The following is a 27302-nucleotide window of genomic DNA, read 5'->3' as shown; positions in this document are numbered from 1 at the left end:
GAGCCCTACAACTCCATGTCGGAACCCTGGAAGCATTTCCGACATGTCAGCCTCTGTTACGACTCCCAAGTGAGGCCGCATACCCGAGCATACAAAGTAACCTTTCACACCCACCCACAATCTAATCGACTCAACCCTCTCATGCACCGACTTACCCCAGATTCCCCGCGCCTGATCCCTGGATGGGGTCTGCCAAGATTCATGCACTCCGCGTCACCCTTCTCTCCATTTCACAAACTGAAACTCATCCGACAGAGATAAGAGCCCCTGAATATGGCGGAAAGCTTCGGAACTGCCATGATGGCATTGTGTTTCGCAACTTGAAACTTGCCCTGCGGGACATGCTTGTGCAGATCTTGGAAAATTACTATTTAATCAAGCTTGGGTGACCATAAATTATGTTAGAATTTAAGATATTAGCGTACCGGCACACCTTAAGCTCCTCTCCCAGCAAGATCATAGTTTCTGTTGCCTTGTAACTTGTACCATCATCTTCCATCATGGCGCTGCCTACCAACCTCGCCACTGAGGCGTTGGTTGTTCACAAGCCAGGCGACAGATTCGAGATGAAGAACATCATTCTCGATCAAGTACGCTCCGACGAAGTGCTTGTGGAGATGAAGTACTCTGGTATTTGCCAGACGGTCGGTTCTGCCAAGCCAGTCTCGAGTTGACCAATTACTCATGGATGACTGGTAGGATAACCTTCTTCAAGCAGGCCTGTTGCCAGGAGTCGAGTTTCCGGCAATTTTCGGCCACGAAGGCGCAGGCATCATACGAGCCTTGGGCAGTGATGTCAAGGACAAATCCCTACAACTCGGCGACCATGTTCTTCTCTCCTTCAACGTCTGTGGAAAATGCAAGCAGTGCATCGCCGAGAATCCCTCCTGCTGCCACATCCACTCGCCGGTCAACGTCGGCTCAGTTCGCCTTTCAGATGGCTCTACTCCAGCACGGCTTGAAGACGGAACACCGGTTCGCAGCCAATGTTTCGGACAGTCCTCCTTCTCTCGCATGTCCGTCGTGGCTGAGCGAAGCGTGGTAAAATGCCCCTACCCCGAGTCGCTTCCTTACTACGCCCCTCTCGGCTGTGGCTTCCAGACTGGAGCGGGCACCGTGCTCAATACTCTCAAGCCAGACAAGACGCAATCAGTTGTCATTTTTGGCGTTGGAAGCGTCGGTCTCGCCGCGGTCATGGCGGCTGCATATCTTCAAGTCAAGCAGCTCGTGGCTGTGGATGTCGTCGATGAAAAGCTCGCCATTGCAGCCGAGTTTGGAGCGACAGATGTAGTAAACTCCAAAACATGTGGAGAAGGGGGTGTCGGGGCAAAGATCCGAGAGCTCACCGACGGAGGGGCTGACTTTGCCATCGACTGCACCGGCAGCATCGCCGTCATTGAGTCGCTGTTTGGATGTCTGGCTCCGAGAGGCACTGCAACGTCGGTTGGCGTTCCACCACCGAGCAGCGTCGTCAGGATTGAGCCTCAAGCTTTTCTACTTGAGAACAAGTCGTACATTGGAGTTGTTGAAGGTGGTTCGCACCCCCAAAAGGTCAGCACTTATACCTTTACTTCTTCAGCTATTCGCTATTAACACTTCTTGTCTGGCCAGTTTATTCCCAAGTTGATGGAACTTCACCAACAAGGGCACTTTCCCGTGGACAAATTGTGTAAAGTCTACTCGGTGAGAGATTTCGAGACTGCGTTGGACGATCTGCGTCATGCCAAGGTGAACCGATTCTTTCCTCGAATCTTGGATACTCTTTGCTAACTACTAGGCACACAGGTGGTGAAGCCCATCATTTATTGGGATTGAGGGCGGTCATAGTTCTAGGATTCAGCATTTCTGTACCGTTCACACGTCTTATTCGGGACCTAAAGGGCAGAATCGACAGCTTTGTCTTAAACCGTACTCTTCTCCGCTCATATCATAGAATAAGTGACGCAGACAGGATGGATGACCGTTAACTATGGGGTCAGAATATCCCTTAGCAGCCAGGAAACGAGCGGCTCTTGACTTTCTGCCTCAAGGAGTGGAATTTGGCTGAGGTATATATACGATGGAGACACGCACGCTGCCGTATGATGATTGACTACGACCTGCTAAATGGCGATGGTCCTTGCCTTTTGCATGAGGAAGCGGCTTGATCTCGACAGTAAGGAGCAAGAAACTTGAACCAAGCCAGACCACAGGTACACTGGTGGATGAAACAGCTTTAGCATCGCCTATAAGGCCCTTTATAGCGCGGTTCCCGTATCAATGTGGTTCGGCCCGCGTGGTCACTGCCCTCTTTTAAACCACGTTACTTCCCCTGTTCAGGTTTATTACCCGTTATGAGCTCTCTGTTATTAACTTATTTACCTCCCTCACAGGCCCTGACTTTTCAATGCCACTTTAAGTGAACTAGTATAGACGCGACTGGAAGCCCTGGAAGCCTGTCACGCCATGGACCCAGATATAAATCAAGAATCTCAATGCTTAGATCACCAGGGATATTCGGCCCAACCGCGGTCAGCCATCTAGTCTGTGTCAATTGTCGTGTGATAGACCGCATGGCTCGTTCCGGACACGGGGCGGCACCGTTTGAGCCTTTGAGAGGGTCGCATGAACTCCTTTGGGAAGGTAGCCCGAAGACACAATGCGGGATTGGATTCTGTGCATTCTGATGAAATACAGGGCATCCAGCCTACAGTACGGGTCCTCAGCGATTTCCCTATCATAGACATTTGTCTATTGATAGTGCACGTGGACTTGGTCAGGGAACAATTGGCTGAGTGGATCGTCAATTAATCCACAATTGCCTACGCGGAGTCGCGGATGTAGCTGGCCAAGCGACGTTTTAAGGGTTAAGGCTGTCATTTCTCAAGGTAAACAGCATATCTTGCGATGAAGCTCGGGGCTAAACAAGAACGGCTTTGGAACCCTCGAGCGCTCCCATTGCCTCGAAATCAGCTGGGCCAGTCAACCACAGCGTTTGTATTATAAAGCTTACACAACAGGCCCCTGACGTAGGCTCACAAAGACAAAGAGCCGTGCCGGTTAGCAAGTTGAGTCTCCTGGAACAAACTTGGGGTCACAAAGGTATCGTGATGTGACCCTGCGATAACCTAAACGTCTATGTGACGGCTGGCTTAAGTGGGCGCCCGATAGCAGCCCGCAAGTCTCAATAGCCGGCCCGAGTTTGATCACCCACCATCACAGGCTTTTGCCTTAGAAATCCTGAGTCTCGAGCTATACCTAATAGAGGCATACGCCGAGATGGTCTCCAGGAGCTCTATCCTGCAATTTGATTGTTCCAACTAATTCATGCTGCATAGTAACCACCTGATGAAATCTATACGATGGCTATGCCTGAACGTAATATATACTCACTAAGGTATTAAGCCCCCTATAACCGTATTAATGGAGCTCTCTTTAACATTTATATTATCTCCCGTAGTCCCCTCATATTGCTTTAGGCCATGTAATTAGCCATAGGACGCCGCCTTATACGGATGACCAGTACGATGTAGGCAGCTACGGAGTGCCGCGGTCAGCTTTAGGACTTTTCCAGCTGACCTTGTACCAGACCTTCCAGCGAACGTTACGGTATGCCTATTCCACATAACACGGTAACAGAGCAGACGAATGGACGAAGTCTATCTTTATCTATTTTAACGCGCGACACGTGCACCGCACTTTTACGGCGAACAACGGTGTTTAGGAAGCCACAGTAGTCAGCTTCTACTCGTTTGGACGATCGTGGGAACATTCTACCACCATTGATTGTACACGGTAAAACGGTCGACAGCGTAGGCGTCAAAGAGATCGACAAACAGCTTCGCGTAGCAGCAAAAAAGGTTCTTAACCCAGTTGCAGAAAACAAACCTACCCGGTTGAGAGACTAACCCTTGAGGACCAAATAAAGACACATAGCAGTGGCGATGCTGGGACTAAAGCGCCGAACAGCACCGGAGGGGCAAGTCCCCAATCAACTTCAAGCCTTGGGAGGGAAACTCCCGAACCAAGTCAATGCCTAAGGGGAAAAATCCCGAACCAGCTCAAAGCACCTCGGGGAACCCTCTCAGCGGACTCAAAGCGACGGGGTTGAAAACGTGAGGCAGTCACGAAGCGCCGCGTGGAACAATCATACTGTCAGTGCAGAGAATAGACTTATAATACGCGTTAATAACACCTATACTAGGGGTGCTATTTGCCTGGTGTAGCGGTATTTTACCAGCTTGACACTTACCAGGTCAACTTGAAGCACCGGTGGAGAAGCCCCCAAGCCGACTTGGACGAATTGGGGGCGCGTCAATATATGAAAAAGGACTTGCTCGATTCCAGCTTCTTCTAAACAACCTCCGTTCCTGCCGATGCGGAATCGAAATGTCGAAAAAGGCTTTGCAACGAGCGGGAGAAATCGTGTATTGGCGCCAAAGCCTTATGCGAAATCGCTTATTCCTCTCAGAAGCAGGAGTGTCTCTCGGCGAGAGATCTAAATCCTAGCCCTGCTACTGCGACGAACCCCTTAAATTACTACTACTTTAATTAACGGAGAGATAGAGTGTATGTTAAGACTAAATCGGACTGTGTGATCCTGCAAAACGCGACCTAGCTAGCTACTAGCAATTCTGAGGAGCTGGGTTGACAGTGCAAAGCTCGTTGATGGCTGAGCCACAAAACATCTAAAGAAACGAAGCATCGTGTTTCAGGTTAGTCCTTGAACAAAAGCTTCCTGCCCATCAGACTCAGCCAAGAAAGAATCCAGCTCTATGAGGGCATGCCTCAAATCATTGCTCGCCTAGCACTATAAGCCATATTGGTTAGCAACCGGCGACATTTTTTGGAATGGATGATGCACGATGACAAGTCAACAATGGGAAAAAGAAAACTTACACTGATGGGCTTCTTGGCTTGCTCATTGTGGCTGCTGGGAGGCTTGCAGAAATCGCCGTTAATAGAGCCATTGACAAAAGCGTCAGCGCCGTCGGCGCCATCGCCATGAATGGAAGCGTCCGCGCCGGCAGCGCCGTCTCCTCGGGCAGCACATGGGGCGCTGGCAGCACTATTCCCGTTGGCAGAGGCTCGCGCGTCTGCTCCGACGGCGGAGACCTTCGCGTTCTGGCCGTCCTGGCCGTCCTGGCCACCTCCGCTGCCTTTGCCACCCTTGCCGCCCTTGCCGCCGACAGAGGCCCAGGTGTCATCTCCGGTGACAGAGACCTGCGTGTCATGGCCATCCTGGCCGTCATGGCCGTCACGGCCGTCCTGGCCGTCCTGGCCGTCCTGGCCACCTCCGCTTCCTTTGACGCCCTTGCCGCCCTTGCCGCCGACAGAGGCCCAGGCGCCGTCTCCGGCGACAGAGACCTCTCCGCCTTGTCCACCGACAGAAGTCATCCCGTCCTGCCCGCTGGTAGAGACCTGAATGGCCGGGTGGGCCGAGGCCAGTCCAACAAAGAGAGCAGCGAGAGTGGTGGTGTACTTCATTTTGGCAGACAGAGAAGAGTCAAGGAATGATGGAAAAGCCCGTGTTTAGGATGAGGGAAAGAGAATGAATGAAGGTGGCTGTGCTTTGAGCAGCTGATATTTGTCGGTCAGCCGAGAGCATCGAGGAAACGAACAGACTTTATATACTATTGGCATTGGGATGATGAAGCGGTATAATAACATCTATACGTACAGTAATAAGGCCGCGGAACAGAAAACCAGCTTGCTTCACTGCGGCATTGATGGGTGCCCACTGCCAAGCACCGATATTGGTTCAAACAAGTCGAGAGTAGTTGACATAGGGGCTTGGAGACCGTTAATAATCATCATATAGGTCATGAGGGACATGTACAGGGTGATGCTTGATAGAGCATAATCGGAACGAAGACTGCCACAATGGGTCGTTGCCGATATCCTCGTTCTCTAGCCTAGCGGGTGTTGCGCCATCGTGCGGGTGTGCCTTGTTTAGGCAAGGGCCGCAAGTCTAAGCACGAATCCATCAAGCCGAGTGTGTTTCAGATTTAACCCCAGCTCTGCCGAGTTTAGTGTTTCCCTTGACGTTCAAGGCTGGCCCGACCGAATTCGGATGATTGGGCTGGCGCAGGCTCTCTTGTATACCCACGTAGGTGTATACGCTTCGTCAACGCCATCACCGATCCATGATATGCGCGTTGTGAAGGCTCCTCTCTGCCGTCCTCGATCATCGTTGCTCGGAGACGTTCCAAAAACATAGGCGAGGCAAGACGAGCTTACCCGAAGAGAATGGCTGGAGGGAGCCCGACCCCATCCAACAGCGATGCGAAACGTGTTAGCCTTCTGTAGGCAGGCGCACCAGCTTGGCGTTGAGGCTGGCAGTGACGGCCACGTGTGAGTGGGACGAAGGCTTGGATTATACTCGGGGTGGCCGAAAGGGCCAAAAGCAGACCTCTATCTATTCTGGTTTTATGATGACGATAAAGACTCATAGGGACAAGGATCCCAACAATATGGGCAGCCACATGTACGGCCAGATTCAATGCGGATATCCGTGTTACTTGGTTCTTGACCTTATTTCCGCTCAAGAGGCCGGTCGTATACAGAAAAGGCCACCGCCGAAATTGAAGGAAAAGGAGCCCTGCGCAAGGGTTCACTACAGAAAAATAGAGACGGTTTAGCGTAATAGGACTTGCAAGTAATTAGTGCTATACTTAGCAGCTTAACATAATAAGTAAGCTATACGTTAGTAGTCTTAGATCCATGTTATAAACTACGCCTTTAATGTCTTATTCTTTCTTTTTAAAATGTGCATAATATACATGTATAATTGGCTGAACATACAAAACCCTAAAAGGCATGATTCTTTCTGAAAACTCCAATATCACATAGGACACGATACAGATAAGTTGAAGCGGGCTCGTCAGATTTCGACCACATCTGGTCTACTATCTGGTAACCGATAACTAACAGCAGACAAAGGTCGCCCTCAATACTGGCCAGGAACAAGGGAGAGATGGAGAATTGACCAAGGCTTGCCGTGTGAGATGTTGAATGTTTGTCTGCAACGCTCGTCTGCAACGCGCTGATCACCCCAGGACGGCCACCATAAGCCAACTCCGTTTTTGTCCTCATCCTCTGCTCCCATCTGGGAAACAGATCGAAAAACCGCTAGATGGCTACGTTTTGTTAGATACGATCATAACTCTGGGCTCCAAGAACGAAGTCAAGCCACTTACCCCTGTTTGCAAACAGAACGAGCCAGGGCAGCAGTTTCCCTTTTTACCCTGAGTATTGCAGACCACTCCTTGCGGGATGCAGTCACGACCCTCCAGCCTCCCATACGGAGGCGGGCTCGCAAGTCCCATGCCGAGTAGGGTCACCGAAAGGAATATCGAAGTCTTCATAGTGGCGCAAAAGGAGAAGCTCGTTTATTCAACAGGTAATGAGACGATGGTGGTTGTCTGATGATGGAAAGGTCTGAGAGGATGGTGGTCGTCTGATGACTGAAGATCGACCATTGCAACGGGCATCTCTTTCAATTTATATCCATTTGGCTGGGGAGCAAACAGGTTACTGGACCCACAACGTCGTGATTCTGAAGAGGCATACGGCGCATAAGGAGTAAGCAAAGCCAGCTGAAAACTAGTAACATTATACTGCATAGTACACCTACGCACGTAGCATTGTGTATCAATGCCCCACAGGCTGCTTCCCGCTGCTTGAATTCAAGGCAAGGAGATGCGTTTGTCCGATTCGATTCTGTAATGCGTTCCGGATGGCAGGGACTTGTGGCAGATGTTCCCCGGACCTTGCAGGCAGGAATGCTTAGCGGCCAACTTCGGCTTGATGATAATTGTCTGTATCTCCTGCTACGAGTGGGCTTCAGGACGATGCCATTTCACGTCTACGTGAGCTATCCGTCATCTACATCGAAAAACGGAGGGATCTGGTGATACACCGAGCACCCTAGGTTTACAGCTTTATGCGCTCCTGTCCTAAAATGCGCCGCATACTTGGTTGGAGTCGTCCGAGGAGAAAGGACCCAGAGTAGCCCGGTTTAGCAAGCCACCCGGGGATTGGAGCTAACCATGGGTGGCAAACCACTGTGCTGAACTGTTGGATAAGCCCTTCTGGTAGCCCCAGTGGGGTAAATAGATCGGTCCAACTATATACACTAGCGGCGCCAGTAGAGTGGATAGATGATATACACGGTGGGACAAGGGGCCGGGCTAATAAGGGAGGGTGCGAGTCTTTCTTCGGATTACCAGGAGCTGAATTATCTTGACGATTTATTATGTTTTAATACGGAAAGTCCTCTAAGCACGCTGCTCCGTCGTGCCCATCGGCCAGCGCAGAGCTGGCGCTCTTTGTTCAGGGCGTCCAGGGCAAGCAGCCACAAATGGTAGCCAGAGAAGTAATAAGGATTCTCCATGCTTGCAGGAAGACGCGGTTCCGCACAGGGCCGATCCCGTAGCTCGCAGGTTCTGCAAAATGACCCAGAGCTGCGGCTACGTCGTCTCTGTCGGCGAGACGCCATGATGGGCACCATGGGCCCCCGCCCGGCCAAGCGGGTCGTCGTGGTTCTCTCAACGGAGTCTGACAAGACGTGAAGACGCCTTGTCGCACGATCTATACATGTACAACAGCCCTTTGCCGAAGCATCTGCTGGAGTGTGTATACCGGTCTCGCCTGTACGGCGATAGCCACGGTTGCCACCGCATGGGAGGCGCCTGAGCAATGGAGCCACCTTGATCTTGCCTAAGACGGCCGACTTCGGCAGTCTCCTTGATCAGAAAATCGTGGGGCTGAGCCGGCTGTTCCCCATTTATTCTAGCTGTCGGCCCGAGAAAAGCTATGGGGCTCGGAGTCTCGAGATACTCGACCCGAATCTGTCGATGCCGCTGACAGCGGGCCGGAGGTCTATAGGGATAACTGTCGGACCGTGTTATCCCGCATTAATGTGGCCCGCACTACGTAAACCCGCAGCAGAACATAGTGGCCTAGTGTCTCAGCTGCCACGACCTGGACGTGTGTGTGGCCCTGACCCAGAGTCATGACGGAGCTCTGCGCGCGGGGTGGGGTGTCAGTAACCGTGTCACACAACAACTGACACAGACAGTATGGATGGCGGAACAACGATCGGGCAGAAGATCCCCAATGAACCGGGCAACGAGAGACTCTCGACTTTCTATCTAGCGAGTGGGAACTAGACGACTTTAAATACACGAGAAAGAGAACCTTCCGGGCCATTTATACGCACGGCAAATAGTCAACGTTGTAAGTGGCGATAGTTTCGATGGCCACTTGACTATTGCCTATTAGGTAGCGTAGGCAGTGGGCGACTTAACCTTGGCATGGGGCGGACAGCCCGTCGCCACCGATGCGTTCGACGTGTGGAGTGACGCGGAGAAAAAAGCAACGGCAAAGACGACGAAGCAGATTGGATTATTAGCCCTCTAAAAAGTCTGGACTATTAAGAGCTCTGGACAGCCGTTGGGACAAACAATGTTCGGGCTGGAGAACCCTCTTTCCTAACGCTCTTTACCCATGCCACCTGCCTGCCAACTAGTACCGTTTATAGTAATAGACTCAGACTTTCGTCCTAGGGAATTTGGTTCCACTGACGATACCACCTCTTCCTGTGAGGATCTCCATTGGTTAATGGGAGATTGTTGTTTCCAGAGAAACTGAAGTTCCCTGGTTGCGGCTTGTCGTTCCTGATAAAGATCGACCAGGCTTTTGACCTGCAAACTAACGTCTTCTTTCACGGTCGGGCGGTCAACCGGTTGGTCCATCTTAACTAGTTCGAAATCTAAGACCTGAAATACTCCCCCAGTACAATAATGCATGTTGGTAAGACTGATATCTTAGAACAAGACGCCTGCAGCCCTAATTGCCTCTAACGGCTCTCTTAGCTTCTCGAGCAAGCTGCCTTCAGCAAGTGAGGGCATTCGTTCATCAAGCATCGTGATTCCCCCAAAGTTAGAAAGGACGAGAGCTGGCGTCCCGTCCATATTGGCGAGACCATATTACCCAGGAATAAAACGACCCTAAAGATGGTGTAGCTTATCGTAACAGCGCTTCTCTGTCTCGAAAAGAGCTTCATGGTCGGCGTTCATTTTTTTTAGGATAATGTTTCGCGGTAACCGTTGGAGATTTCCCCTTTTAAGGGCCAGGGCAATCACATTTTCAAAGTAGAAGTGAGATAGAAAAGACACAGGGCCGCCCCGACCGCAAAGGGTTTGTGACTGGAAATCAAAGACTAGTTGTAGGCTTATCAGTACCAGTTTCAAGTCGGACTATGGGATACGGCTTACCAGGGAAGCCATGGCTGAGTGCTGGTTATGGAGATGAAGGGAGTTAAAGAAGGTTTAGACAGAAGCAGACAAGTAGCGGAACGAGCAGGGTATATTCTAACAGTCACATGTCAAAAGTCCCAGCCACCAACCGACGTTGGCCATGGATATGTAGTGCCTCAAGATCAAGGGCGATTGCAAGGCACAGATCCAACTGCAAGGCGCTTGGTAACGGACGCCTACGCAGGTGCACGTCGGCCAAAGTCTCACGGTTCCCGTATTCAACGAACGAGTACTAGATGTCGACGATGAACTCTGGACCAACAACTGAACGCAAGGTGTGGAGACGACGCTCCATGATCTACAAGACTTGCTTTCAGACACCGAAATGCAGGAAGGGAAATACGGCTTAATACTCGCCTCTCTCGCTGGTAGCCGGGGTCAAACTACGGCACAGCTTCAAGCCTCTTCCCTTTTTGACATCGAGGTGTGTTCACGGGCCTCTCAGATGGTACCCGCTGCCAGATCCTAGAACGGGTCAAGCTCGCGCAAAAGCAAAAAGCTTCAAGCGACTCTATTTAGACAAGGAGGAGATTGAGACGCTCGTGGCCGGTATCCAACTCCCGGCTCGGAGACTCTGCCATATGCTGGAGCCATGACGCCACAAAATCTTTCTCAGCTCAACCGCGGCGGTGGCCACGAGTATGGTCTCTTTGAACAGCGGGTTCCACCAGCTGACTCTTCCCTCGGGGACATTAAAAGCTCTGCGAGGAGACGTAGGAGCTCGTCTAGACACTCTCGCCTCTTGCGCTGACACGTTTTAGACATTCGCTATTTCCGACATCTAAGCTAGCAAGTGCATTTAGTATTCACCCGAGGCAAAGGGCAAGGGAGGAGGGAAACGACACGCTTAGGATGAGTAGTACAATGTAAATTGATCCTGTTTTCTATCCGTTTTATTGCCTGGCTAGCTACGTTGTTAATCAGGTCTCCAGGAGTATAGGGACCCTTGATTCCAGTGTTTTTCTGGCCGGTCTCGCTTAATCGTTATTTCATGCCTCTTTGCGAGACTTGGAGCAACTACAGCAGATACGATTAAATCAGGGACGACTCTATAGGAGGCTCACTGCTACCTAGCTTATTGCCGGCCATCAGACGGATGCTCTTGGAAACCGACGTTGGAGTAGGCAACATGGCTGGATTGAGTTCTGATACGAAATAGGAGCACTACCTACATCGGAGCTGTAGATGAATAGGAGGCGAGCTCTGTTAGATTTTTCAAGAGGGCCGTTTGTGTCTCGATCGAGGAAAAGGGGAAGGGGAGGAGAGAGAGTGTTCCGTCGGTATGGACCAAGGTACGGAAGTTCCCTGCCTACAGCACTGTAGAACAGACACCAGCAACGCCCGTCAGATTGGAAGAACTCATCGCCAAGGGGCATTGGGAAGAATAACCGTTGAATGCTATAAGCTGTGCCTTGAGGTCCTCTGTCCTCCGTCGTCGTGCAGCTCGTGCACACAGGCATGGCCAGACATCCAAACGAATTCCTCAATCGTTCATGCGTATCAATATCGACGCAAAATCTACATGTGTCCTTGTTAACCGACCTTGTGCAGCCCGTGAGATATGCCCCTGCCTGTCATTTGCTTTTAACCAGTACGAATACGAACTTCCCACAAGTGCCGATACAAAGAAAGATGCTCGTCAATGCCATAATCAACCTATCAAGTCGGCCAGATATAGAGTTGGCCAGGTAAGGGCTTGAATGCCCCGATAGAAGCAGATGCAATGCTAATTGATAAGGACAAAGGTCTCAAGACTCACCCGAGTCCCGACGCTCTCACACTAACTTGCATCGAGATACCTAGTCTTAGATCTAAGAAGCAACAGCCTGCCCTTCCGCCCCGTGAGCCGAGAGTAGTGTTGTTTCGCTTCGAGACAGTCTCAGATGATGCGGCAGAGACTCTGGTTGGCCTTGCCGAGTGCCATTAGCTCGTCTGTAGTCTCGCGTAGATGCGTAGTGCTTCTATGCTACGTAGAACGGATCGAAGAGCGTACGAAGCAGTGAATCCAAATCTTGAACAACCCCAAAAGGCCAGACGAGTGAACCCCTTCTTGTCGAGACACTCGGCATGCAGTACTACCAGCTGCGAGACATCGGGCTACCGCCAAAAGCCCTTTGTGAGAGAGTTGGCTCGTCCTGCTGGGCTGACGTCCCTGTAGATATATCCGAGACCTGAGAAATTCATGCTCAATTCTGATAGTGTTTCCTTGTCTAGGGTGCAGTGGACAGTCTCACTACAAAGTGTGTTGACCACTTGCTACTTTAGTAGGTTGGAATGGACGCGACAAGATACGATTTCTATTAGGTTTCTTAGCAGACCCCTTAAACATAGGATGAGCGACAAAGCCTAGTGAGATGCTAGCTTAACGATTGTCTTTTCCTTTTTTAGTCTAGGTTATTAAATGAACTTTTATTTCCTCCAGAAGCTTTTGCTCTTGTGTACATTTCAGAGGGCCGTTTTTCAACTTGGTCTTCAAGCGGAGGTGCCTCTGCTCGCTCGTCATGATGTTCCATCCCTTTGAGTGCGCCAAGGGATCGACGATGCCATCTACAGGGATATTGACCAGTAAAAGCGCTTTGATATTGCCGGTAATTACTTTATCCACTATAGAAGTCTCGGCAACCTTGCGCGTCTTTAACCTTGGTCCGCTTAACAATGTGTAGCCCTGTAGGAATTGTGGCTTCTCTGCTCCCTTAGCGCGCTTAAGGTGATAGACCATGATTTCTTTTATGATGAAGAGTGTGGAGATTGTTTATTCTATTAGAGATATTTTTAAACTAAGACTTTAAGGGCACGGTAGCAATACCACAGACGTATCTCGCGAATGCCTATCCAGGAGCCATGGCTTGTTTTCAGAGGAAAGACCAAGGTCTAGATACCGCTATAACTCGTATTTCTTTAACGGATCGACCGAACCTCTTCTTCAAGGCGTACATGTAATGTATACGAGCACAGGACCTGATTGTCCTTATGCTGAATGAGGCTGGGGGGGCCGTTTTTCATGCCTTTGGGTGTCCCAATATTCAAGGCCTCCAGATTGTGACACCGGGGCGGAAAAGTGGCGACAATCTAAAACTGTCTCTAACTAGAGCGTAGATCGCCTCTCGAATGGTTTCCTGGTGTGCTCGACTGCGACGGCTCAGCAAGTATAAAGATGCTGGATTCATTTGGCTTGTCTTCCTCACTGCCACTCAATCTCTTACCTACAAAGATTACTTGGCCCAGTTGTTCAAACCCCCCTTTCTCACATCCGTGGTAAAGTTCGAGAGCTTGGGTACTGGCAGCCATCTGGGCGGTCGGCGCGATCGCATCGCCGACCATCAACCTGGCATGCAGGGTCGGTGATTGGTACCACCAGGGGTTCTCCTGAGGCTGGATTCTATCAATTCCTTATCGGCGGGGCCTGTGACTCTCTTCTGTTCTGCAGGCGTAACCCTACCGGATAAGGCAGGACGGAAGCTAAGCATCGGGGGTAATGGGGGCGTTCACTCCTATGATGTCCGCTTTTATATGCTGGACGGCGTCCAAGAACGACTGGCAAGGGGACAGCAAGACTTTTAAACTTCAGGATGGCCGCTGGTATACCTCGGCTATGAATATGGCTACCGGTTCTGTCCTTGTCGTTAGCGGAGAAATGGGAGGCAAACCCGTTAAAACCCTCGAATTTCTACCGCCAACCGGGATCAAGCCTCTATATATGGATTGGCTAGAACTCGATGACCCTTAAACGTTTACCCCTTTCTAGCCATCCTCCCCCCTGGAGGCATCTTTATTGCGTATTGGACCCAGGCCCGTATCTTTAACGTGAAGACATTCGCTGCGACTAGGACCTTTGAGAAGATCCCTGGCGCTGTCAATAACCCGGGGGGAGGCCTTATGTATTCGTTGCAAGGCACGACCCTTGTAATTCCTCAACACGTGCCATATAAGGACCATATTAGTATTATCATCTGCGGAGGGCCTGGCCTAATAACCGGCAACGCGCTAAACAACATCCACTCGGATGCTCCTAATTTTGAGTGGACGATTGAGCATATGCCTTCTCAACGCATTATGCCCTATATCGCCTCTCTACCTGATGGCATATATATTATTATGAATGAAGCTCGTCGTGGCTTTACCGACTTTAATAACGATAGCAGCCTTAACCTCAATGCAGTCCTTTACAGCCCGGCTACGCCTATTGCCTGGCGGATGACTATTATGGCGAATACAATAATAGCTCATCTATATCATTCTGAGTCAATCAACCTCATCAATGGTCGGGTATTAGTCTCTGGCTCTGAAACTGAGGATAAGGTTAATTCCTAGAAGTATCGCGTCGAGATATTTACGCCGCCGTATCTTCTTAGAGCAAGCTGCGCCCTAAATTCGAGGTACACAATGTTTAATGGTTGTATAACGATATTATTTTCTTTAAACTCAATGAAGCAGCATAAAACGGGGACATAAAGGTCTCGCTCCCAGGCTCCGTGTCTAGCACCCACGGTAACTCAATGGGCGCATGCACCATCTTCTCGAAAGTCTCGTGCTCAGGGAAGACGTGTAAAGTAACCGCGACACCGAACAAAAATATCTTCCCGCCGTTCTGGTACCAGTTCTTCGTCCTAGATGGTGTAATCCCCGCCATTGGCATTTTTATCTCGAATTGGAGGTGATCCCGGTAAGATGGGCACCTGGCCCAAGGCTAGTGGCTTTACTCTACCAGGAGTCTAAAGGAAAAGATGTTCGAATGCAATGGCTTTGTCTTTCATCGCCTCTTTTGATTAGTTGATGTTTTAATGAGCGCTTTCTCAAAGACGAATGTTAGTTATCCTTCATCTGATATGAAGCTTTGCCTAGGCCCCCATCTCTCGATAGATCTTGTAAATGGTGTCTCTGCTGTAACTAGCTTCGCAGATACTGCATTAAGTCGCGCTTTTTGTCACAATAAGACAGTAATATTTACGAACAAGGGTGTGAGAGAGTGAAGTTGATAAGGGGTGGGAAAGAAAGATATCTAGACCGTAAATCACGCTTTAAGCTAACGAGGTTTTAAGAAAAGATATAACAACGGAGAAAGCTCACTATACTACCACGGGCGTAGAGAGCGTACGTAGTTCAGAAAATGCCAGCTTCGAAAAGCGGCTCCCTCGGAGTTCTAGTGGTAGTAGTAGTAGTAGTATTGATTACCGTCTGGGACATCCCTATAAGGGCAAAAGACGTGCTAGGCTAGGTATAGTACAAGATGGGGATGCTCGTCGGAGACCCGTCGCGCGTTCCTTACTTCTACTCCCCTATCTAGCAATTCTTGGACTCTGTGGCCGCTCGGATTCTCAGGTCCCTTCCCCCGTCAGCGGGTTCCGGGCACGGCGGCGAAGCCGTAATATTAGTCAGTCTTCGGTCAGAGCCGGGTGACTGAGAAAGCCCACGCAGTCAGCTGGGCCGTAGGCCCACAGGGAGCCTACGGGCAGAAAACATAGAAAAGAGAGTTGTACATATTAGGTTGGAGGGTTGCCTCGAGCTAGTGGCGGTGGCAGATCCGATCAAAGAATTCTGCCTCCGTTACTAGCCCGAGGAACCGGTCAAATCCCCTTCCTAGTGCCTGGTTGATAGCCTTGCCCGCCGTGGGGGCTAGCCTTAGGCGGTGTCGAGTACCTACCTTCCGGCAGTAGAAGGGGTGTGTCGGTGATTTTCTCCTCCCGCAAGAGCATTCGATCCGGGCCTCTTCGTGGTTAAACCTCTCGTGGTAGTCGGCGAAGTCCCCGTGCCCGCTCCTCGCAGCGAGCAGGTGATGGAGGTGCTCTCGTTTGGTGTGCAGCTCGGGGGCACCCGAGCGAGGCCTTGAGCTCTAGGCTCTTGTAGCTGCTCAGGGCCCCGCGGCCCACCAGTCCTGGAAGTCGCGCCTGGCCGCAGCCTTGGCCTGTCTCTTGATGTTCGCGTAGGTCGGCGATCTGTCCGGACCCTCGGCCCGGCAGCCCTCCTTTGCTAGCTGGTCGGCCCGCTCGTTGCCGGCGATCCCCGTATGGCCGGGGCACCAACGCGTGCTGACATCTCCGTGTCGAGCCGCGGCCTCAGCGAACTTCTCCGCAGCCGCTTGCGACGAGATCGATGGGCTGCCTCGTATGGCTCTTATAGCCGCAGTGTTATCAAGGCAGACGACTATCGGCCACTGCTGGTCCGGGGTTCTGGGGGACCACGTGAGTGCCGCTCGAAGCCCCTCGAGGGCGCCTTCCACCTCTGCGTCGTAGACCTCAGCGAGTAGGACCCGACCGCTGCCGTAGGTCACTTCGCTGGGGCCTAGCCACACTGAGTACCCATACCCGCAGGCGCCGTCTTCGCTCTGCGAGCCGTCAGTGTAGACGATGAGGGTATCTTCAGGGCATACCCGGAGCCACGAGTGGAAGTCTCGAGCCGCCTGCGTTTTGTCTACGCCCCCTGTCGGGTCGGGCTGAGGGGGTGCTGGGGGGAGAAGTCGGGGCCTCGGAGCATGGGCCGTCATTTGGTGAAGACGCAGGAGTCTCGAGGCGTGCTGCTTCTGGGCCGCGCGAGGGGCCGCATACCGTGCCTCTTCATTAGCTCCCGGCCAGGCGTTGGGAGGATGCTCATACGGGGTCAGGGGTGCCGCTCATCTAGGAGCGTAGACGGACCGCGGCGCGTCTCTGGGCGTCTGCGAGGAGCAGCGTGGCAGGGGGGATGCCGGTCTCTCGGTGGAGGGCCACAATCGGCATGGTACACCAGACGGGCGCGATAGCGCGCATTGCGACGTTTAAGGTCAGCTGGATCCTATTCTTCAGGTAGGTGATCCGCGACGGAACTAAGCGGGCAGTCCCCCACACAGGCCGAAGCGCCCCCGGGTACCATACATGGGCGCCGTATAAAGGATCGGGAGGACGCAGGCCGTGACCGCATGCCGTGTCGACCGGGGAGGGATTCCGCGCCGGGTGTTTGAGAGGTTCTGGAGGAACCCTGCGGCCGTCATCGCCTTCGCGGCCCACTTCTCCACATGCGTGCGGAATGAGAGCTTTCTGTCGTACCAGACGCCGAGCCAGCGCAGGTCCTGCTGTGGCTCCTTTTCTACGGACCCGTGCCAGACCGACGGCAGGTCCCCTTTGTATCTCGGTCTCGTGAAGTGGATGACTTCTGTCTTGCCCGGGTCGAACACTACGCCATTATCGGCTCCCCACTGGATGAGCTCACCCGCGGCGCGCGTGGCCCGGGCGGCCGTCTCCTGTAGGACCGGCCCCGGATCAGGGTGGCCACGTCATCTGCGTAGCCGAAGCGCGAGTTCGGTTCCCCTGTCGAGTAGATGGGCACTGTATAGAGGAGGAAGAGAATCGGGAGGCCGGGGAGCCCTGTGGCAGCCCGCACGTCAGGGGGGTTGTCGGCGTCGTTATATCCTCGAGCCGTATTCTGGCCGATCTCTGCTCCATAAAGCAGCCTGCCCACCGGACCAGGTTTGTTGGCCAGCCCTGTTCCCGTAGGCGTAGGAGGAGCCGGTTCCGCAGAACCGTGTCAAAGGCGCCCTGTATATCCATCGTGATTAGCGTGGCGACTTTCCCCTCGGTGAGGGCCGTCTCCGCGTCGTGGAGCAATGCTAGCGCTAGGTCGAGCGCTGAACGTTTGGGCAGGGCACCCGCATGCTGGCTGTGGATGACTCGTTGTGTGATCGCAGCCCAGGCTGGCGCCGGGCTATTAGGCGTTCGAGTCCCTTGCCGAGGCAAGCTAGGAGAGAAATCGGCCTCCAGCCTCTCGGAATAGACAGGTCCCTCTTGCCAGGCTTAGGGATCATTACGACCTCTGCTGCGCGGAAACAGGCGGGGTGGTAGCCCACGTGTAGGCAGCCTTCATATAGTTCCTCCCCGCCTTGCCGATGGGGATCCAGACGCGACGGATCATTCGGACCGTGATGCCGTCGATCCCCGGGAGGTGTTGCCCGTAGAGGTGCAGGCGCATGCCGCATCCGCGAGCGTGACGCTGCAGTCGAGAGTCCTCCTGGGGCCAGCACCTCTGGGGCCCAGGGGTCCGGGATGTCGTCCGCGGCCCCGCGCCTTTCTAGGATCTCGACTCGGAGCGCGTTTGCCTTTTCCGTCTGGGTCTCGAAGACCTGGTCGCCTACCTGTATAGGCGGGGGCCGGGACGGGCTCGGTTTCCTCGACCACCGCATGATCTTATAGATATCCTGGTTGCTCTCGGCGCCTTCTAGAACAGTCTGCCAGAAATGTCTCTTAGCCCGCCGTACCGCCCGGCGCAGCTCCCGCCGGGCAGTCTGGACCTCTCTGCCGTGCCCTGTGGGGTAGATCCGCCGCATAGCTCTTAGTTCGGCCGCTGCACCGCGCACTGATCGTTCCACCATGGGGTGCCTCTCGCGTTCTTCCTGGGCCGTCGGCCCGCTGCGTCGGCCGCCTCTTGGAGTAGGCGAGACAGCGCCTCGGCCAGCCTCTCCAGGCCTCTGGGCTCAACGGCCAGCCGGGGTAGTGCTGTGGCCCCAGCCCGCACAAGTTCCTCGAATCGCTTCATTTCTTCCTCGGAGCTTACCCTTGGTCTAGCTATCGTCCTTGGGGAATCCGCCGGGAGCGTAATGCTGATCGTGTAATGGTCCGAGCCGGTATGAAGGTGCTCTTCGATAAGCGCGTCCGCAGAGGGATATTGGCAAGGCTAGATCAATGGTATTTCCGCGGGCGTGTGTGGCCTCGCCTGGCGTGGTGAGCAGTCCGAGCCCTTGTCGGCCGCCCACTGGGCGATGTCCTTCCGTTCCTCGCACTCCGGGCTCCAGGCTGCCAGGAGAAATGACAGGCGTTGAAGTCGCCCGCGATGAGGCATCTCTCGGGGACGTCCTGCTGGTGGAGGAGGTAGTCGAGTGGCTCGGGTGTCTTCGCGTGTCGATAGAAGTTGATAATAAGGGTGCTGTTTACCCGGAGCCACAGGATATCACGCGTAGGGGCGGGGCAGAGTTGCTCTGCCCGTATATCTGGGTGGTTCCGGACATACGAGATCACTCGGGGCCTGATCCGGTTCCCAGGCGCGTTCTGGGGCGAATGCGTGGAAGGAGCGGTGCGTCTGGGTCCTGCAGGCTCCGCCTTCTTTTTCTATCCAAACGTTCGGTTCCTGGATGAGCACGACGTCGTAGTTTTCTGCTTCCGCTAGTCGTAGGGCTATGCTATGATAGGCCCCTATTTTGGCCACGTTGGCCTGGAGAACTCGGATCGTCCTCCTGTCGCGAGTTGTTAGTGTTGGGGGCCTATTGTTCATAGGGGTCCAGGGATACGTTTCGTCGGCGCCTCTTCATAGGAGACTCGGATCTGTCTTCCTGTGGTGGAGGGAGCGTTGTGGAGTCTGGCGCCTGCGCGCTGGTGGGGGACAGCCGCTGGGGTCGACATTGCTGCTGCTGTTGCTGCTGCTGTTGCTGCTGCTGGTCCTGTTGCTTGCCTAGGCGGGCCTCGGCAGCTCTCATGCAGGGCGATGGGGTCGGTCCTTGGGAGGGTTGGGGAGGCGGTCGCCGTGGCCCGTTCGAGCTCCATATTGGCTTGCCGGTATAGCTGAGAGCCGATCTTCCTTACGGCGTACTTCTCGATCTTGGAGAGCCGCACGAGTTGGCCGTGAGAGCGCCTAGGTCTGGCAGGGCACTCCTTATGGTCTGCCGGGAAGGGCCCGGAACAGTTCGCGCACCTCTCCGGCTGCTTGCAGTCGTTATCGCGATGGTCTTTCCCGCCGCATCGTCGGCAGGCTTGTTTTCGGTCGCAGGCGTAGCGGGAGTGATAATCCCAACAGGTGTCGCACTGCGCGGGCCGGGCGGTCTTGGCGATCAGTCGGGCTAGTCGGCTGGTGCCGAAGAGCCGCCATCTCCTCTGTATCGCCGCCTGAAAGGACACAATCATTGTCACAGTGGGCTGGTCGGGGAGTTCTAGTGGTGACATACGGCGGGGGGGCTTATTTGCGGGCCTCCTTTTTTGTCACCCAGTTGGTGGGACAGCTCCTTTTTGAAGAAAACCCGGATATTCATGACAATAAGATATTTTCCACTCTTTCAGAACTACACCTGGCCAATGATGGACCGGGAAAAGCTTGCGAATTTATAATTCCGAGCATCGGGCATCCCTCGTCCTTACCATGTCTCACCAACGAAAGGCGGGATGGGGTGTTGGCCAATCATATGACTGAAGTTTTAGAGCACGGCGGCCCGCTATTAAATCAGGGGCCCAATGATAAATGTTTGCCGCCTCATAGAGGGCAACGCCAGTGCCTAGGTAGGCTATCTACCTTGTCTCAGAGGTTAAATTGGTTGAAATGCTACAAAAGAAAGTCGGTTCCTGCCCTGGGAGAACTGAGAATGAGCTTACTACCTTGGTTCGTTCGCACTAGTCTCTAGGGTCAAGCTGCCAGGGCGCCATAATGACCGCTACCCTAAGATTCTGGAGCTCACATGGCCTTTTGGAAACTGGCCTGGGCACCGTTGCTGAGAATGAGCTGGCATCGCAGTTTTCTCGCCACGATGCCCTGAATGGAAACAAAAACCTCTTTGTGGGCAGTTCTGCCTTTCTAAGACGTCTAAGCGACCCCTGCCCGAATTTTGTTGCCAGGTTAAGTCAAGAGCGGGACTGAGAAAGAGGGGAGGCGCGAGGCCTTGGCCTCAGTCCTCCACGTCTTTCTGTGAAACAAAGTCCGTGTTGAGAAAAGGCGACGGACATACCACTGACTGGTCTTGAGGATGTCGTAGATAAGACCCCTGGGGCAATTTAATTTTGGGCTTCATACCTGTTTGCTCACAGGGCGCAGTGATGTTAATATGAAGGTGTTGTGTCCAAGACTTGGCAACTGGTTTATACCCACAAGAATGTGACCGCTATCCTCTTTAGCACACTGTGAGATCAGGGTGAGTCAACTTCCCCAGGACTCGACTTTAGGAGGCGGCGTTCGAGTCACAGCTGCGCCGAAAGCAGAACCATTCCAGTAAACAACACTACTCTCGAAACTCTCAGAACAAGTCGACGGATTCATATTAGGCAAGGGGTGATGTTCTGTCCCACCGTCAAACCATAAGACCTCCCCAGTTCGCTATCAAACCCGTACTTTGCTCCCTATCAAGCTGCAGGGCAACAAAAACCCCGACTTGAGTCACCCTTGATCTTGCCCGGCCCGTAAGCCCCAGGTTTCTTCTCCAAAATGAAGTTTTACATTATAGCCGCGGCTTTCCTTGCAAGAAATGGGCTTGCCATTGCGGTCAACGGTCCTGACGCTTCTGCGAAGTACGCAGTTGAAGAATCTGGTCAAGTAGACACTGCTCAAGACTCTACGCCGGTGTCTAAGAACCACCCGTCTGGTGACTACGACGACTCTAGCTCTACTCCGCCTCAGGAATCTGAGACGGGATACCCTGCCGCCCCCACCCTAACTCATCATCGGCCGTGTCCTCTTGGCCGAAAGAAATGTGACACCAAATGTATTCCCTCTAAGGAATCATGCTGCCGCAATGGCAAGGTCTCGTGCTATGGAAAGTGCATCCACAAACGACAAAAATGCTGTGTTGGCGGGCCCTGCAAGCCGGACACCTGTAAAGTTGGCATACAATGGGCGTTTTATAAAGGCGCCAAGGCAAAACGGGCAATATCCGACATGACAACGACAACGCCCGGCGGCGTTCCCTACAATGATGGAAACCCAAACTGGTACTCGGACACCTTCAGCGTTCAGACTTTCCTCAAGGGACAGAAGCCATTTATCAGTGGGACAACGAAGAAATTTGGAATAGTCAAGTCCGACTCGACGTGCACCAACCCGTCCATTATCTATGACAAGAATGTCCCCTCCCTGGAAAACATCGTGCTCCAGCACATTGCCTACTTTCACCCGAGCAAGAAGGGCACCTATACATTCAACGTCCTCGAGGCGGATGATGCTGCTTATATTTGGTTTGGCAAGTTCGCCAAAGACGGATTCAACAGCCACAATGCGGATATTACCAAGTTTTACGGACAACCTCAAAGAACCCCACTCACCTACCAGGTCGAGAAAGCTGGAGCGTATATCCCCTTTAGATTGTTGTATGTAAATGCGCAGACATGTGCCGCATTTTCAATGACTGTCAAGGATCCGGATGGGAATGAGGTTGTCTTGACCGAGAAGAATAAGCAGTTTGTTTTTGGATGCAGCAAGGATTCTAAGGCTCCGCCCTTCGACTTTTAGGAAACGTCAGGTATTGATTAGGCTAGCTACAGACGGAAGTGGCCTCGAATTATATCGAGTCTTCGACTACAAAGTCTTGGGTTTGAACGGGCGAGTTGTGCCGGGGTAATGTAATGGTTGTCTACGCCCTTTCTACCCAGCCTATGAGTTTCTCTATCGAGGCTATGGCCGTATCCGGTTTACTCGTCATCTGGATTATCATTCTAGCGTATATAGCTATTTTTTCTCGCTACTCTCTATCCTCGACTAAGCGCCTAAAATCGAGTTATTATTCACAGCAATGAAGTGGGGGCCTCGGTTTGCGGTGACGAAAAAGTGCGCTGTCCCTATAAACTTGTGGCCGCATGAACCGAGTGCTATTCGAAAACTAGGTAGTGACGGTCACGAAGCTCCTTGCGATGCCGGTGGTCTCGAGCTAAAATGCTGGCGTCTTCGAGGGCAACACGTTATGTACTCGGGCTACGTTTACCTTGAAACTTCATCCGGAATGATCATGGGTCACGAGCGCCTCGCAGATGCAGACGTGAGTGCAGGGCCCCAGTCAAAGCGACTTCTTTGAGAAACCGCGGATCCACAGGGCCTCCATGATCAGACCCTCCTTGCCTTGGTAAAGCTGCTCACCGATACGGCAAGCTTGTCATGGCCCACGCGTCTACGTGGACAGCTATCGCCGGGCGCAGTCTGCCGGTTGCGACATCCTAAAGCCGGTCCCTATCGACGGCGAATTGGAAACTGGAATTATAGATAGGTTAGCCTGGAAAATAAGGTCGCTGTCGTTCAAACTTTGTCGTTTCTCCCCCGTGCATAAACACGAACGGAGAACCCGTCATCCTGCGTACGATACTGCTATCGCCGCTGTCCGAGCTTTGAACGCAGCAGAAGTCCCCATCAGCGCCGGTAGTAATAATACATCAGCGAACAGAGTAGACAGGCCAGCTAACAGCTTCGGCGACGGCCTTTACCAGGGGCTGCCACCGCTAGTTCAGGCAGGTCTCTCTAACGTGAGACACTTCGAGCCGCTACCAGCATGCTCTGTACCGGCTGAAGCATTCCGGTTATCAATTAGACGGCCGAAATATTGCGGTTGGAAAAGATCTGGAGTGATCTTTATTAAGAGGCGGTTAATCTTGTGGACGACATATCTGATGTACATCAGATTCTGAGCATGGATCGATGGTGTCCAGATTGACAGGAAAGGGGGCTGCAGACTACAGGCGCTGCTATGTGGTCTCAACACTAGGGAAAGAAAGTCGACATCCCGGGGCTTTGCTTGGTCTTGTGTTGGAAATGTGAAACAAAATCGTTATTATCGGCACATTTATCTTTCCACCCAAGACCTAACTTTACCTATGGCACGAGCGGCCTCCCCAATTTGGTAGACGAGAGCGTCCACGGAGATTCCTACGATATCGGGGTCATGATTGCGTAACAGTGGCTGGTCGAGGTCCTTCAGCCACCATCGTAGTCGAGCATCACTTTCGGTCGGCCGGGCAGGCAGGGCCGTCTGCCGGTTAGTCAAGGGTCATCTTCTTTCGTCGGCGGGGTCTCTGACCGAAAGCCGTAATCCCCAAGTCTGAACAATTGTTATAACGGGAGGGTCGGAGAGGTGTCTTGGTAAACCCACAAAGTTGCGTTTTTTACATTTTATTCTGAGAAGAAGTTGCTGCTATGTGTAGATCTTTGACCCTCGCATCCTTCTAGAAAGTCGAGGGATTCTTAGCCTTAATCTCCAAGGTAAGAACTGTAAAGGACACACATGTCGACCGGTGTTGGATGGACTTCCAGATGATGTATAATTTTTGGCTGTGACGGCGAAGATACAGGCAGCAAGTCAGGTGTCGAGCGTGTATATTGCCATGATCTTGGTGCATAGGGATGTAGTGCGGAAGTGTGCTTGGCTCCTCGCGCAACCGATGCACCCCAGGCATTTGACATTTTCGCTACCTTCTTCAGATAACACTGGAGCTTCTACAACAAGTGTATTAGCTGTTGTTTCCTGCTCTACTACGGGCCGTCTCGTCATGTACTGGGTTCGTGGTCCGGCGCCTTTTCATACATCGCTCTGGCCAAATGCCGCTGTACCTACCCATTAATTGATCGGATGGGGATGAGGTGCCATTAAGGTGTAACTGGCGGCTTGCCTCGTGACATTTTTAACCAAGCACCTTTATGACAACGTACCATATGCGCCATACACAATCGCGGCCAGTAACGTGAAGATACCGTTCGACATAAGCTCAAAAGCTGTGAGGTATTCCTCGGGAATAAGAACAAACAAGGGTTCCTGAATCTCGTCAGAGGGATGCTGTAATGGCGCACGGAGGACAGAGATACGGTAAAGCAGCTCGCACAAGATCCGTGGAGCAACTCGTAAGCAGGCTCGGTACTGGTGGCATGCGGGCGGTGTTCAGTCCTAGACAAAGATGGCCAAACCATTCATCAGTCAACATGTACGTAAGCTAAGATGCAAGACTATGCCAAGCTGGAGATGGCAGTAGCGAAAACTGGACTTTTTATCTTCGCAAATGCTCCAGAGTCTACGGATGACGCTGCTTGCGTCGGCCGTCGTCGAGGCATTTTGTGATTCTTTGTGGCCGTAAAAGGACCTGAATCTCGACACCATTGGAAATGTGACTAGATGATCTATGGCTGAGATGGCAATGAAAGAAGCAGCACCTGTTCACCATACAGGGTCAAGTGAACCCAAGTGTATCAAGATACGAGGTCTCTCGAGTAGAGACTCATGTTCAATAAAGTCGTAATATGAAGCATCGACAGGGTCCATGTTCTAGCCCGTTGCACTTTCTCACTCGTTATTCACAAGTAGATGATTTGATACATATAGGAGTTCATACTTCCTATTTTTATATGCTTTTCATTCATCGTCCTTCCTGGGCACATGCCGTTGGCCTTGAAAGAGTGACCTCTCTGTATGGCGATAATGGTCTGTAGACGTGCGGCAGCCCCTGACTTATTTCTCTTGCTCTCCCTCGTTGACTACCTGAAATGAAAGAGCTTGTAAGTCGGCATGGGCTGCAAACTTCATGGCCATGTGTTGGTTGGTCTACCGTAATACTAACCAGAAGAACAGCCCTATCTTGCTTTGCACTGCAGCCGCCCATCTTATGTCGATTACAAAGAATCCTGAACGACCTCGAATGTCTTTTCTGCTGCCTCAATCACGTCGACACCTTATACATCGACAGCCTTGCTATAATCTCCGTTTTCCACTCTGTTGGACGCGCTGTCCTGACGCGGTCAATCGCCCGTCTCCGCGGCTTTCCGGTCTCGTCTGGCTCATTTAGGAGAAGAAAGAGGAGCTCTCGCCTCTGCTCAATAACCACCCGGTAAAGGAAGCGTTCGTTGTCCGATCCATATTCACCTGGTTTACTATAGCATAACAGGTCCAGCGCCTTGTAACCTGACAACATCAAGTGTGCATCCACGGTTGCGCCAAGGTCAGCAAGGAAATCGACAGTGGTGAAAAATAGGGGGCCGAGGCCTGCAACATGACAGCTGTGGCGCTCGGTCCGCAATTTATGCTTGATGACCTGGCAGAGTAAATTGTCGAGGCGCCGGGGGCGAAAGTCAGACAGGATCAACTCCAAAAGTCGCCGCCACCCTGATATCGCAGGCTCGGCGCTCGACCTGTGGGGGTCAAACACATGGTCGTACCTGGGTAGAAATGTTTCTGCCCAGCAATATTTCTCCGCCATGCAGCGTTGAACCAACAACTGGATGACGGAGAAGAAGCCATCGTCTGCCAATGACCCCAAGCCCCATTTGTCGATGAGCAGCTCGATGCACCGAAGCGTCGGATATTCGGACCATAATGGGAATAAATATACCAGCTCATGAGGAAGGTGTTCAGGAGAGAGGTTGTGGATTCTTGGTTTGTCGGCGCCCTTCTCAAGCATAAAAGTCGTGCAGTCAAGAATGGAAGGAATCTGATCGCTTGCCCAGGAGCTAATGGAACCGAGGTAGAAAAGAAGTGGCATGGTATACTGTGGGCAGCAATTGTGATGAAACTTGCCCCAAGATCTCCATGCTACTGAGCGCTGGTTTATGTCGCATCCGCTTTCGACGCAGAGCTTCATCGCTCCGTAGCCGTCCCCTGGCGCCTTGCCCATCGCCTCTGCAGCAGCAAAAATGGGAATATGAGTTGGTTTCCGGATAGGGGAAAAGTTTCCGCTCCCCGGAAATCTCGCTTCTCTCTTAGCCAGTACCTTCGAAGCCAAGGGCCAATCTGCCAGCATCGCAGCAGAAAGGGGCGAAATATGATCAGGTCCGTCTCCCAGAGCGAGCTGAGCCGGGTCGATGCCGTGGTGTAGTAAAAGCTGCACAACGACTTCGGAGCTATTCCGAGCTCCGGCCTGCATGTCACGGCCTTGCTCCAGGAATATTTGCAGAATATCGAGATTTTCTGGTGTCGAGAGGGTTTGCATGAGCTTCTCTAGATGGAGCTTCAGCCAGTCCGGCGGGACTCTGTCGATTTTGGCGGCATACTTCAGCAGGATTCTGAAAAAGTTCGGGGACTTCCGTTCAGTGGCCAGATAGAGAGTCGATACCGCCTTCTCTGTGGTTTTCCTTCCGTTAGACTGACTTGCCGAGAGCTGATGCGTGGTGGGGACGTCCTTACCGGGATCGGCGCATTTGATCTCATCGTTTTGATAGCATATGCAGGCCCAGCGCATGGCTCTGGAAGAATTCTCTTTCCATCAACGCAGCTCCGGTTGAACAAGGCGGCAGACAGTTTTGCTACATTGTAGCAGATTTCCTATTTTCGGCATCGGTAAGTAAGACAAGATCTCATCGACCAGTTCGGTGGGCAACAACTCC

At 52.5% G+C, this 27302-nt stretch overlaps 5 protein-coding genes across 5 annotated transcripts; 3 read left to right on the top strand and 2 right to left on the bottom strand.

Moving 5' to 3' along the window:
• Positions 1 to 500: 500 nt before the first annotated feature.
• On the top strand, positions 501 to 1815 carry HRG_08398 (zinc-binding dehydrogenase domain-containing protein; the record flags this gene model as incomplete). Its single annotated transcript, XM_044866869.1, has 4 exons — positions 501 to 644; positions 700 to 1551; positions 1612 to 1728; positions 1786 to 1815. 4 exons carry the CDS (start codon positions 501 to 503, stop codon positions 1813 to 1815), a joined length of 1143 nt encoding a protein of 380 aa, XP_044717756.1.
• Positions 1816 to 4983: 3168 nt separating this feature from the next.
• On the top strand, positions 4984 to 5496 carry HRG_08397 (uncharacterized protein; the record flags this gene model as incomplete). Its single annotated transcript, XM_044866868.1, has 1 exon — positions 4984 to 5496. One exon carries the CDS (start codon positions 4984 to 4986, stop codon positions 5494 to 5496), a length of 513 nt encoding a protein of 170 aa, XP_044717755.1.
• A 10653-nt stretch (positions 5497 to 16149) lies between these two features.
• HRG_08396 (RNase H domain-containing protein) lies at positions 16150 to 17818 on the bottom strand (the record flags this gene model as incomplete). Its single annotated transcript, XM_044866867.1, has 4 exons — positions 16150 to 16731; positions 16931 to 17097; positions 17142 to 17511; positions 17735 to 17818. The coding sequence occupies 4 exons, from the start codon at positions 17816 to 17818 to the stop codon at positions 16150 to 16152; spliced, it is 1203 nt and encodes a 400-aa protein (XP_044717754.1).
• A 4075-nt stretch (positions 17819 to 21893) lies between these two features.
• Positions 21894 to 22463, top strand: HRG_08395 (GLEYA domain-containing protein; the record flags this gene model as incomplete). Its single annotated transcript, XM_044866866.1, has 2 exons — positions 21894 to 21946; positions 22004 to 22463. The coding sequence occupies 2 exons, from the start codon at positions 21894 to 21896 to the stop codon at positions 22461 to 22463; spliced, it is 513 nt and encodes a 170-aa protein (XP_044717753.1).
• A 3179-nt stretch (positions 22464 to 25642) lies between these two features.
• HRG_08394 (uncharacterized protein) lies at positions 25643 to 27157 on the bottom strand (the record flags this gene model as incomplete). The annotated part of the gene is made up of 1 exon (XM_044866865.1): positions 25643 to 27157. One exon carries the CDS (start codon positions 27155 to 27157, stop codon positions 25643 to 25645), a length of 1515 nt encoding a protein of 504 aa, XP_044717752.1.
• Between the last annotated feature and the right edge of the window lie 145 nt (positions 27158 to 27302).

Source organism: Hirsutella rhossiliensis (genome assembly GCF_020360975.1).
Source record: "Hirsutella rhossiliensis strain HR02 chromosome Unknown scaffold00010, whole genome shotgun sequence".
NCBI classification, from domain to species: domain Eukaryota; kingdom Fungi; phylum Ascomycota; class Sordariomycetes; order Hypocreales; family Ophiocordycipitaceae; genus Hirsutella; species Hirsutella rhossiliensis.
Note: the sequence above shows the minus strand (reverse complement) of the source record. Positions and strands in the feature narration are given on the sequence as shown.